We start from the raw sequence: 13,492 nt of genomic DNA on the forward strand, positions 1-13,492 counted from the left end.
GATAATAAATAAATATTCATATACTATTCTTATTGGTCCCGAGAGATAGAAAAGACTAAATTAGTCAAAAAAATAGCTATCGATTCAAGAATATAAGGTGCTCCTTTTTCAAAATAATGAGTAGAGAAAATGTACACATAAAATATATATAATCGGGTGATTAAAATTATTTTTAAATATAATCGGTATTTTTTTAAAAAAATATATTAAAAATTCATTTAAAAAAAAAGAATTTAGAAAATCGAGAGAAAAAAAAATAATGGAACAAATTATCTTCCCAAATTTCAGTGAAAATTCTTTAATTTCTTTTTTTTTTTATTTTTTTTAATAATTCAGAGATACTACAAAAAAATTCACCCAAGAAACAATATAAATATATGAAGATGGTTTTAATAGTAAATCACACAACTTTATTTTATTTTATTTTTGTAAATTCATTCCATTTTAGTTAAGAGTAAATAATTAAATAACTTATTTATAAATAAACAGTTGAATAATTTACTTACAAATCATAATTTAGGATACTTATAAATAAATAAAAATAAATTATCTAATAATTTATTCTCTTAATTATACATTACCAAACACGTAATTAATAATATTTATTTTTCAATTTAGACTCGATTAAAAATTTAGTTTATTTTGATTTAATAATTAAATCGAACTAGAATGAATTAAAAAAAACATAATTTCTGTTAATTTTTAGTGTAACAACTTATAATTTAAATAACGAAAATATTGTGCAAACGTCTGTATCCACCGATATTAGAGTTCATATCGCAAGAGATGGTTTTATTTTGTATTAAATTTTTAAGTTACGCGTATGTATGAATTACGGGTCTTATTAATTGGAAAGTGATATGAGTGCGTTTGTGCTTCGTTATTGGGATTCGGGATATTATATTTAGTAAGCGTTTTAATTTTTTAATTGAAATAATATTTTTTTTAAAAAATAATAATAATTTCATCAATTTGGATGTTTTCTACACTAAAAAGAATCCTTCTCTTATTCTGTTCTTAGTCCTATTCGATTCTTACCTGTTAGATTCCAGATGGAAGAAGACAAACTTGTGCCGGTGACAGACAGACAGTAACTCTAGTGATTCCCCTCGCTCTATAAAAACTACTTCAATTTTCCATTTGATCCAATCAACGAGAGCGGACAGGATTCGTCGTCACGTACGTTGACGCTGGCAATATTCACCATTTATCAGCTCTGCTTTTTACTGGAAAAATACCAGCACATTCTGGATTCAATTCCCGACGCACAAAAAAAATGGGAAGCGAATCTGAAGCGGCAACCGGCAAAGATAACAATCTCTTGTTTTCCATTAATGGTGAGAGGTTTGAGCTCTCCAGTGTTGATCCTTCCACAACTTTGCTCGAGTTCCTGCGTTCGCGCACTCGCTTTAAGGGCACCAAGCTCGGCTGTGGCGAAGGTATTGTGTTTCGCTCTCTCTGTCTCCATCTATTTTTTTTCTCAAGGTGTTCATATTCTCGCTCTGTTAATCGCTTTGTTTCTCTGTCTATGAATCCGATATGTTGTGTGTGTGTGTTAGAATTTCAGTAGAGTTTGAAATTGGTTTTTTGACTTTCTTTTCTAAATCGCTATAAGCTCTGAAGATTTCTCCAGATGTTTATTTTCTCACTCTATTAATCACTTTGCTTCTCTGTTTCTGAATCCCGTATATGTTGTGTGTGTAAGAATTTCAGTAGAGTTTGAAATTGTTTTTTGACTTTTTCTTCTTTAAATTGCTATAAGCTATGGAGATTTCTCCAGATTTTCATTTTCTCACTCTGTTAATCACTTCGATTCTCCGTTTCTCGATCTATACTGAACCTAATATATGGTGTGTGTAAGAAATTAGAATTTCGGTAGAATTCGAAATTGTTCCTTCAGAATTTTTCCTTTAGTTTGTTATAAGCTATGGGGAGGTAGATTCTCTCCAGGTCGTTCATTTGGTCACTCTGTTGATCACGTCGGTTTTCTGTTTCTGAATCCATTGTATATTGCGTATTTAAAAATAACAGAAGCGTTTGAAATTGTTTTCTGACATTTTCTTCTTCAAAACGGCATATGCTATAGAGATTTCTCCAGATGTTCGTTTTATCACTCTGTTAATCACTTCGATTCTCTGTTTCTCGATCTATACAAAATCCAGATATGTTGTGTGTGTAAGAAATTAGAAGTTCAGTAGAACTTGAAATTGTTTTTTCAGATTTTTTTTCTTTAGTTTGCTATAAGCTACAGGGAGGAGTCTCTCCAGGTGTTCATATTCTCACTCTGTTAGTCACTTCGTTTCTCTGTTTCTCGATATATACAGAATTCGATGTGTACTTTCTGTGTGAGCATTTCAGTAGAGTTAGAAGTGTTTTCTGAGATTCTCTGGTTTAAATTTTCTCTAAGCTACGGAGACAAGATTTTCTCCAGATGCTCGTATTCTCACTTTTGTTAAATCACTTCCTCTATGTTTCTCCATCTACAAAGATTTCGATTTGCATATATTATATGAGATAGGATATCAGAATTTCACCTGCTTATGTTCTTCTTCTGTAATCACTTGGCTGCTGTCTCTGTTTCTCTGTCTGCAAGATATTCTATATATATGTATATATAATCTATATATAGAATTTTAGTTGAAACCGAAATTTCTTTCTGTGATTTTCCGGAGGGTTTTTTTATTTTAAAGATATTCTTATTTAGATAGCACTATCACAGAGAGGAACAGGATGATCTGATTGATATGGGAGTTATAAAGCTGCTAATGACATAGTTTTTCGGTAAAATTACTTTTACTAGTATCTTTAACTGTGTTTTGTATTGTAAAATTAATTGTAGAGAATATTGGCAATTAAAAATTATTATGTTTAATAGAAATAATTATAAATATTAAAATAATAAAAAATTATCATAATTACTTATTTTTTTAATAAATAAGTACAGTTGAATTATTAATTTTTTATTAAAAATATATTTTATAGCATAAAATATGTTGTATTGATATTAAAATATTATTTTATTTTTATTTAAAAATTAAATTAGCAAATATTAATATTTAGTATTTTAATAAATTAAAATTAATTTAATTAAAAAAATTAAAATTGTTAAATATTAAGAATATTTGATTTTTAAAAATCAATATGTTCTTATATAATTTATGTAAATATATATATATATATATATCTGAAACAGATTTTATGTTTAAAATAGAGTTTTAACTTTAATATTGGCTATTGCTCCATTGTACGAATTGAGGGGTAGCTGCATATGGTACTGCTCCATGCCTAACATGTAGGTGGACCATGTGCAGCTAGTTACATGCCTTTCTTTAATTTTTTAAAAGTCATATATAATGTAATAAAATATTTTATACTCATATAAATTATGAACAGATAATCATAGTATATTTGTAGTGGAATTTGTCGTATTACATAAATTTACTATTATATATAAATATTTGGTGGAATGAATTTTTTATTGATTAAAATTTTTTTATACTGTTTGAAACAATAAAATATATTAAATATATATTTAAATTAATCTTAAAGTTAAAAAGACATATAATACTCAAAACAATTCATAATAATATAATGTGATATGATTCACGTTGAGCTTAACCCACATATTGGACTGGCTACACTCGAGTGTGTCCAGCAAATTCTTTAGTACAACAAAAATATAATTATGCTAATTTGGTTTAAGTTAATTTCTATATGACATTATTTCTTTTTAATTTTGAGATCAATTTAAATATATTTTCAATGTATTTCATTTATTTTTAAACAATATAATAAATTTTAATCAATAAAAAATCCACTTAATCTAATTTTTACGAAGAATAATAAATTATACACTATATAAAATTTTAATAGAATATATAATAATTATTTACTAATAAATTCTATATTTCTAGAATTTTTACCAAATTGTAAGACCAAAATTTAGTAGTACTAGAACTGTAGAAGTTTGTTAAGGGCAGCCAAAAGAAAAACCGTTGTATATTTCCTGCATTAGAACAGTCAATTATATTTCTTCCATTAGCACATAGTTTGATATATTTCTAGTAGCGTACAGTAGCCAATTACTTGAAAAGGTCTAAGTTAATAAAAAATGACTCCAGTTATTTTAATTTATAAGTTCTATGTGATTTAAAATTAAATGAGTTTGATAAATCATCTTTAGATAACTTACTTTGACAAATTTATGTCACCTAGGTGACAAATGTCATAAGCACCTATGGGCATGCCATGCTATTGTATAAAAGTCAAGTTGACAAGATAAATTGCCTATGCTATTAATACTATCGTATAAAAGTCAAGTTGACAATATATGTTGCCTTTTGTTTCAAAGAATTAGCTTAGTGTTTAGCAATCTATCCAGATCAACGATGTTTCTCTTTATTAATATTTATTCATTCTTGAATTATATTTATGTATCATCTAAAATATTAATATATGAAAAATAGATTGTTATCTTATTCTATCAACTTAAATTTTTAATATAGTTGGTTCAATCAATCATTTGAGATGATATAAAATTAAAAGTTCTGTTTTCAAATTTTTGTAATTTTATTTCCCTTTTATTATTTATTTCTTCATTTTTTCACTTGCCTCAATTTATATTTGACTTTAAATTTTTTTCCCTTTTTGGACACCTTCTTTAGGTTTGAGTTACGAGCTAAACTTAAAAATTCTGCTTGCACGAGTTTAAGTCAAGAACTAAGCTTAAAAATTCTACTTGCCATGGTACTTTATTATTATTATTATTATTATTTTGAAAGCAATGGAATATATTACCTGGTGATGAATTTATAAATAATAAGTAAAAAGCTTATTTATGGTATAAAAAGATTTCTTTTAAACATTAAATCAATGAATAATATTTATTACAAATTTTTTTGAGTAAAACTATTAGATTAAGGTCTTCATCGCATTCCATGTGAGTTGACTTGTAGGGCTTATATGACTGCCATAACCTTGCTGATGATTCTATAACATCTGACTATTTTAGTTTTAATCAACTCACTAGATATGGATTTCTTGGACTGTTGAAAAGAGTCATGATGCTATAACGTAAGGCGCACAGTTAATGTCTTAGTCCACTCTTTAGTTGCACAAACTAGAGATTCTGGTCCAGGACAAGTTTCCGTTGGGGGAGACTTCTAGTTTTATTACCCCATGTTTGGATATAAAGCTGCACTATTTATTGAATTACATTTTTCTTCTCAAGAAAAAAGAAGATGAAACATGTCCTCTTCTCTATGGTTACAGGTGGTTGTGGTGCTTGTGTGGTCCTTCTGTCCAAATATGACCATGTGCTGGACCAAGTTGAGGACTTCACTGTTAGTTCATGTCTCACACTTCTATGCAGTATAAATGGATGTTCAATAACAACAACAGAGGGAATTGGAAATAGCAAAGACGGGTTTCACCCAGTTCATCAAAGGTTTGCCGGATTTCATGCTTCTCAATGTGGGTATTGCACTCCTGGAATGTGTGTTTCACTATTTTCAGCTCTTGTGAATGCTGATAAGACCAACCGGCCGGAACCTTGTCAAGGATTTTCAAAGCTAACAGTTTCTGAAGCTGAAAAATCTATTCTTGGAAACCTTTGTCGTTGCACTGGTTATCGACCCATTATTGATGGCTGCAAAAGTTTTGCTGCTGATGTTGATATGGAAGATTTGGGATTCAACTCCTTTTGGAGAAAAGGAGAGAGCAAGGAAGTGAAGATAAGTAGATTACCTCTGCATAAATGCAGTGATCAGATTCCTACCTTTCCTGAGTTTCTGAAGAAAGAGATTATGTCTACCATGGTTCTAGACCCCAGAAAATTTTGTTGGTATAATCCTGTTAGTATTGAGGAGCTCCAGAGGTTGCTAGAATCTTCTAATGGGATCTCAGTTAAATTGGTTGTTGGTAATACAGGTACGGGATATTACAAGGAGCTAGGAGGCTACGACAGATACATAGATATTAGATATATTCCTGAGCTATCAGTGGTTAGGAGAGATGAAGAAGGGATTGAAATTGGAGCAGCCGTGTCAATAGCTAAAGTTATTGACGCTTTGAAGGAAGAAAACAATGTAGCATATTCTACCAAAGGTGCGATGGTGTTCAAGAAACTCGCTGACCATATGGAAAAGATTGCATCAGGATTCATAAGGAATTCAGCCAGCATAGGAGGAAATTTAGTGATGGCCCAGAGAAAACATTTCCCATCTGATGTTGCTACTATACTTCTTGCAGTGGGTGCTACTGTAAATATAGTGAATTGCCAGAGGCCTGAAAAGCTTACATTGGAGGAGTTTCTGGAAAGACCTCCTACGGATTCTCACAGTGTACTTTTGAGTGTTAAAATCCCATTATGGCATTCAATTAGAAGTATTTCCTCCAGAAACAACCTGTTACTCTTTGAAACCTATCGAGCAGCACCACGTCCCCTTGGAAATGCATTGTCTTACTTAAATGCTGCTTTCTTTGCTGAGATATCTGCTAGCAAAGAATCTAAGGGAAATATCATAACTAATTGTCAATTGGCTTTTGGTGCTTATGGGACAAAACATGGAATCAGGGCAAGGAAGGTTGAGGAATTTTTAACTGGGAAAAACTTATGCATAACTCTTCTATTAGAAGCTATTAAATTACTTAAAGTCACTGTTGTGCCAGCGGAAGGTACCTCAAGTCCAGCTTATAGATCAAGCCTTGCTGTTGGTTTTCTTTTTGAGTTCTTTAGCCCCTTTCTTGAAACCAGGACAGCTGAGAGTTCCAATGGTTTGTGGAATTCGTATGAAAATTGTTTGCCATTTGAGGATTCAAAAATAAAACAAAGTTATGAACATGGTGGTGATGTGAAACCTCCAACCCTGCTGTCATCTTCACAGTTGGTGTTGGAAGCAAGCAAAGAATATCATCCAGTTGGTAGACCGATTGTGAAATCTGGAGCTTCACTCCAAGCATCTGGTGTGTTATCTTACTTGATAATGTCCAATATACAAATAATAATTGAATCATTTTCTATCGGTTGGAAACTAGGTTCAACTCTGTTATTTAGCATAGCATCAAGATTAGAAGTTTAAGTTTGAGCGCTGATTATTCTCTTAGATAAATTTCAATTAAGGTAAGATAGACCTGTGCGTGATTCATGCTTGCATCCTAGTGGATTTACAGGTAAAAGAATTGGGGAACCTATAAATAATCAAATGAGTTATTTCCAATCAAGCTTTTGAAAAAATGAATCGAAGTTTATTGTTGGAGATTTCGAACCTTATTTAGTACATTAGTATAATATTTTACCATTTTATGTTTTCCCTTTATACTAAAAAATTGAATTGCTTATATATTAATTATTCAGGTGAGGCTGTTTATGTGGATGACATTCCCTCTCCAACAAACTGCCTATATGGAGCATTCATTTACAGCACAAAGCCTTTGGCACAGGTAAAGGGAATAAGGTTCAGAACAGAGTTGGTACCTGATGGAGTTTCTGCACTTATTTCGTTCAAAGACATTCCAGAAGGTGGGAAGAATATAGGTTCTGTGACTGGATTGGGTACTGAACCTTTATTTGCAGATGAACTTATTCAGTGTGTTGGCCAGAGGGTTGCGCTTGTGGTATTTCCGTGTTTCTATTATCCTTATGTTGCAATACTGCATTCCTTATTGGGGCTTTTTTAAATTGATTAATTAAAATTTTTGTTTTAATAATTGATTATGAATTGACTTTTTAGGTTGCAGATACACCGAAACATGCAGACATGGCAGCAAACCTTGCAGTAATTGATTATGATACTGAAAATCTGGAACCTCCAATATTAACAGTTGAGGATGCTGTTGAAAAATCTAGCTTTTTTGAGGTTCCTCCTTTCTTAAACCCTGGACAGGTCGGCGATATATCAAGAGGAATGGCAGAGGCTGAGCAAAAAATTATCAATTCTGAGGTTTTTTTTTTCTCATAGATTGCTTACTGTCTATTTCATATTATTGGTAACATCCTGACTGTCATAGATGCACTGGCTTTTTTGTGTCACACTGCAAACTGACAATCAAAGTTGTGCCAAACTGTGATGTTCAGATCAGACTTGGGTCACAGTACTATTTCTATATGGAGACACAAACTGCTCTTGCTGTACCAGATGAAGACAATTGCATGGTAGTTTATAGCTCATCTCAGTGCCCTGAGTATGTACATACTACAGTTGCCCAGTGTCTTGGGGTTCCTGAGCATAATATTCGTGTGGTTACAAGACGAGTTGGTGGTGGATTTGGTGGAAAAGCCATAAAATCTATGCCGGTGAGTGTCATACTTAATAATCTATTTTAATCACACTTCTTTGTCATTAGAGGTGATCTACCTGTGAAATCGATCAGTGAGCAAATATCATATGTATAGACAAATAGATTCTTGAATGAGTCTGTGTTGGAGGTGCTACTAAAAAATAAACAAGGGAAATTAAGTCTTTGAAGGCTATTTAGGCATTATATGAGAAGGCTGCTTTACTATAATTTTGTCGCCATCAAATTCTTGGCATCAGTATCTCTGTTGAAGCTTTATAGATTATTTAAGATATTCTGAGCCAGCAATGCTACTCTTACTTTTCTTTTCTCCTTATTTTTTTCTTCTTGTGGTAGCTAAACATTAGGTAAGGACTCCCGGAATTGTTTAAAAGAAAAAAAATATATAGTTAACCCATAACTGTTTTCCTTGGTATTAAATTCACTGGCTCTACTGTCATAATATCTGCAAGAGTGATTCTTTTCTTTTTTGAAGGATTTATGCTATTTCTCTGTCTCTAATGGGATATTGATTCTCTCACTTTATTTTAATCTGCTTATAATGGAAACAAAGAGCTCCATAATGTGATGTTTGTAGGTTGCTACAGCATGTGCACTTGCTGCAGACAGATTACGGCGTCCAGTGAGGATATATCTTAATCGAAAAACTGATATGATGATGGCAGGAGGAAGGCATCCCATGAAAATAACTTATAGTGTGGGATTCAAATCAGATGGGAAGATTACAGCTTTACAGCTTGTTATATTAATTGATGCAGGGATGTCTCCTGATGTAAGTTCAATAATGCCAATGGGTATCGTAGGTGCACTTAAGAAGTATGACTGGGGTGCTTTATCTTTTGATATAAAGCTGTGCAAAACGAACCTTCCAAGTAAATCAGCAATGCGAGCGCCTGGGGATGTACAAGGATCATTCATTGCTGAAGCTGTTATTGAAAACGTAGCATCTATCCTTTCCATGGAGGTGGATACTGTTAGACACATCAATCTCCACACACCCAACAGCCTTGACCTATTTTACCACCATAGTGCTGGTGAAACTGAGGAGTATACTTTACCATCATTATGGGATAAATTAGCCATGTCTTCAAGCTATAGTCAAAGGATTGAAATTGTGAAAGACTTTAATAGGCGTAACAAATGGCACAAAAGGGGCATTTCTCGAGTGCCTATAGTGCATGAAGTCTCAGTGATTAGAGCACCAGGGAAAGTAAGCATTTTGAGTGATGGGTCTATTGTGGTTGAGGTTGGTGGCATTGAGCTTGGTCAGGGGCTCTGGACAAAAGTCAAACAGATGGCTGCATATGCCCTTAGTTTGATCCAGTGTGAAGGAATGGTCAATCTCTTGGACAAAGTACGTGTTATACAGTCTGACACATTGAGCTTAATCCAAGGAGGTCTCACTGCTGGAAGCACAACATCTGAATCATGCTGTCAAGCAGTCCAACTTTGTTGCAGTGTCTTGGTTGAGAGGCTTACATCTCTTAAGCAAAGACTGCAGCAAAAAATGGGTTCTGTAAAATGGGAAATGCTGATTCGTCAGGTAATCGTTGGTTCTTCTAGCTACCTTCATCCTCTTTTCCATCCCAATAACTAGAGGAGTTGAACAAGCAACTCATTTTTAGCTGTATGGTGGCATGATGCATTGCTTTTCTCTTGCTCAGTAACTAATTTTCAAGTCCTTATCTGCGTTTATCTTAAGCAAAGTGTTTGAACATATTGTCGACTATGAAATTTTAGTTATTTGAAATCTATCTATCTTGGATAAAATGTGAGATAACTGATTTTGACCAATTATCTCGTTAGTACACAGGAAAAAAATTGAATCTATTATTATAGTCTAACACAACCCTCACGTGCGTGTTTGAGAATTGTCAAAAAGGAAACACAGACAAGAATTAAAGTTTTAGAAAAAGAGGTGACAAGGATTGAGACACTAATTAAATTGCTCTTTTAAGACAGTAAGTGTGGTCTCGGTGATTGCAGTTGGTGCAAAAAAAAATTCTTAGCATGCCGTCCCAGGATACAATTAGCCTAGCTATTTACACTGTACTAGTTTGTACAAATTAACAAAATAAGAGCTCCACAACACTACATTTCTTGTTTGACAAGATAAAATTCTTTGGAGAAAATTCCAGAACAGCCAAGAGAGAAAATGTTGATGTGGCTTGAATTTTGATTTGACTAGTTTGACTTGGTCTAGGTCATATTAAACCAGTTTGGTTTGGTTTGGAAAAATCCTAATATTTTGGGTATATTAAGGTTTACAATTTAATTGATTATTGTACTCTTTTCTTATTATTGCAGTGGAAAAACTTCTTCTATCTTATCCGTGGATGTAGGCATCTTTGCCGACCTACCTAAATATTGTATTTTTTTTTTTTGTATTCTTTATTTTGTGTGATTGTGTGCGTGATTGAGATTATTTCCTTAACAGAAAAATTATGTAAGAACAAGAACAAGAATAAGACAGAAATGTGCGGATAGAAAGGATTATGAAGTAGAACTTTCCTTCTTATAGGTCAAGGTGGGATGATGTCATTGAATGAAAGAAAGTGGCCGTGAACATGTAGAACTTTCATACACCTCACTTCTCCTACACTTTGCAAACACCTACTTGTATCAAGTTATGTTTCATGTATGTGTGTGTGCATAGGTGTCTCCTTGTAAGTCTTGTCTATGCTTTGTGATAATTCAGGAACAAAATCTATTGGGAAAATAAGGTTGTATTCCATGACTAAGGAAGGAAAACAAAATACTTCGCTTTATGTATAAAAATACTATTCTTCAGTATCTTTATGCTTAACTTAGTGGGTAGGTGCATCTTTCAACGTAGGGAAAGAATCAATTTCAAGTCTGACCTTCCCGAATATTCTCATTGTATATTTCTTGATCAAGGCAGGTGATGTTTGTGATTTTTTCTTGAATGTCAACATGCAGGCATATATGGAAAGCGTGAATTTATCTGCAAGTTCCTTATATGTGCCAGACTTTGCTTCCATGAGATACCTTAACTATGGTGCTGCAGTCAGCGAGGCAAGTTGTTTACGGCATGCTTCTTTTCAAACTAAAATTTTCTCCCAATTGAGTCTTTATTGATATACTAATTATGGAATTATGGCACCATAGGTGGAGATAAATCTTCTGACAGGATCAACCACCATTTTGAGGACAGATATTGTTTATGACTGCGGACAAAGCCTCAATCCAGCTGTTGATCTAGGACAGGTTAGCCTGATAAATCCTTTGTATTCAAAGATATAGGTCAACAAAGTCTGCATTGTCCTAAAATCTGTGAATTAACATTTCCCTTTCCCCAGATTGAAGGAGCATTCGTTCAAGGAATCGGGTTCTTTATGCTTGAAGAATACACATCAAATTCTGAGGGAATGGTGCTTGCAGATAGCACATGGACTTACAAGATCCCTACAGTGGACACCATTCCGAAGCAGTTCAATGTTGAAATTCTGAATAGCGGACAGCACAAGAAACGTGTACTCTCATCTAAAGGTATATATGCCTAATAAAACTATTCATACAAACCTGTTCTCATTTTTTCTGTTGGTTGTATGCGTTTATTAATATTTATTGACACAAATTGCATATAGTTAAAACTTGGGAGTCCTAGGCATATTTCCTTACATCAGTATTTGGCTAATCTGCTATTTCTGTAGTTAGCCTGATATTCACATCATTTCCTCAAAATTTTCAACTGCTTCAATTTTTTCCATAAATCTTTTAACCATGTTAAGTGTAATGTTATACCAGCTGACACCTCTCCAACCGTTTTGACCCATTTCTACCTTTTGCAATTTGAGCTAAAATGAAAACCAGATGCAAGAGTACGGTATGAGGAAATGTTAGATACCCTCCAGCTAGGTTGACTTAATCATTCTATTTGCAGCTGGTAATTGATAAATTCTAGCAACACCTATTGCAAAGATGACTACTTGTGATGGTAACATTGAGAAAGGCAACAAGCTGAAAGTTGAGGGAATAAATGTGGTTGATAAGTGATTTGTTATTAGTATTGCAATCATATAGTACAGTTTAATATAGCTTATTTTGTCTCATTTGTCTAAAATGCGTGCTTTGCTGTTAGTTAGATGTTCAGGATAATGCTTGACGTGTGTTCTTATTGTAATTCATCAACGTAACTAGAACGTTAAAGATTATATTCAAATTATTGTTAGTGAATAATTGGAATATAGGATAGGTTTACTACATATATGCATCCACGTTATCCGGCAACATGGAGGCCATAAATATTTTAAGGACATGGAACTGATCAATGTGTATGGGGGTTCAATGCAGCATCTGGTGAGCCACCTTTGCTTCTAGCAGTTTCTGTTCATTGTGCCACAAGAGCAGCCATTAAAGAAGCCAGAAAGCAGCTGCAATGTTGGAGCATGCAAGACGAGCTCGATTCAACGTTCCAGTTGCAGGTCCCTGCAGCAATGCCTGTTGTTAAGGAGCTTTGTGGACTGGACAATGTTGAGAGGTACTTACAGTGGAGATTAGCTCAAAATGAAGCTTCATGAACCGGACTTGATAATGGGTAAGAAATATATTCTCGCACAAATCATCTTCTAAGAGGTGACCATCTCTTTGAATCAGAGATAAAAGTTTTATAGTAACCAGTTACTAAATCTCGGACTTCGCAGCTTGTCTTCGTGGTTATTTCCCAACCCCTTCACAAAAGGGTTCAACTCCTAGCAGCCAAAGTTCGGTTTACTTCTACCCGGTAAATAAAATTTTTGTCGATTGTTTCAAAAGTTTTAAGCTAATTAAAAATGACTTCTCAACACTAGATTTCTAGTTTTGATACCATGTTAAACAATTGATTGTAACAAATAATTAAAAAGCTTAAACCGAAAGAAAATAGTACAATTTATTATTTATACGTCAACGCCATAAATAGAAGAGAAAAGTGCTGTAATTATATCCATTTTTTTATCTGTAGCCAACTGTGTTTTGTATATTTTGTATACAACATTTCATGAAATAAAAGAAAGCAAGAAACTGAACTTGCAAACAAAATGAATGTCAAAAGTTAACCACTGCAAATTGCTTCCAAGAGTTTGATGCTTTTGCATTTACTTTATCTGGGTTTACTACCTCTTTACAATAGATGTTTCCTCAAGCATATAATCTTTTCACAACAACAACTCCTTTTCCTTCTCCCAATGGTTTGCAT

General features: G+C 33.2%; 1 protein-coding gene across 1 annotated transcript; it reads left to right on the plus strand.

Moving 5' to 3' along the window:
* The first annotated feature begins 1,125 nt into the window (after positions 1–1,125).
* LOC110810729 (indole-3-acetaldehyde oxidase) lies at positions 1,126–13,362 on the plus strand. The gene is made up of 11 exons (XM_022036991.2): positions 1,126–1,439; positions 5,272–6,963; positions 7,355–7,614; positions 7,731–7,940; positions 8,075–8,293; positions 8,873–9,838; positions 11,236–11,331; positions 11,425–11,523; positions 11,616–11,805; positions 12,610–12,853; positions 12,960–13,362. Exons 1-10 carry the CDS (start codon positions 1,277–1,279, stop codon positions 12,834–12,836), a joined length of 4,122 nt encoding a protein of 1,373 aa, XP_021892683.2. The 5' UTR covers positions 1,126–1,276; the 3' UTR covers positions 12,837–12,853; positions 12,960–13,362.
* Positions 13,363–13,492: the final 130 nt, after the last annotated feature.

Source organism: Carica papaya, chromosome 5 (assembly GCF_054855325.1).
Source record: "Carica papaya isolate Zhongbai chromosome 5, ASM5485532v1, whole genome shotgun sequence".
In the NCBI taxonomy this organism is placed as follows: domain Eukaryota; kingdom Viridiplantae; phylum Streptophyta; class Magnoliopsida; order Brassicales; family Caricaceae; genus Carica; species Carica papaya.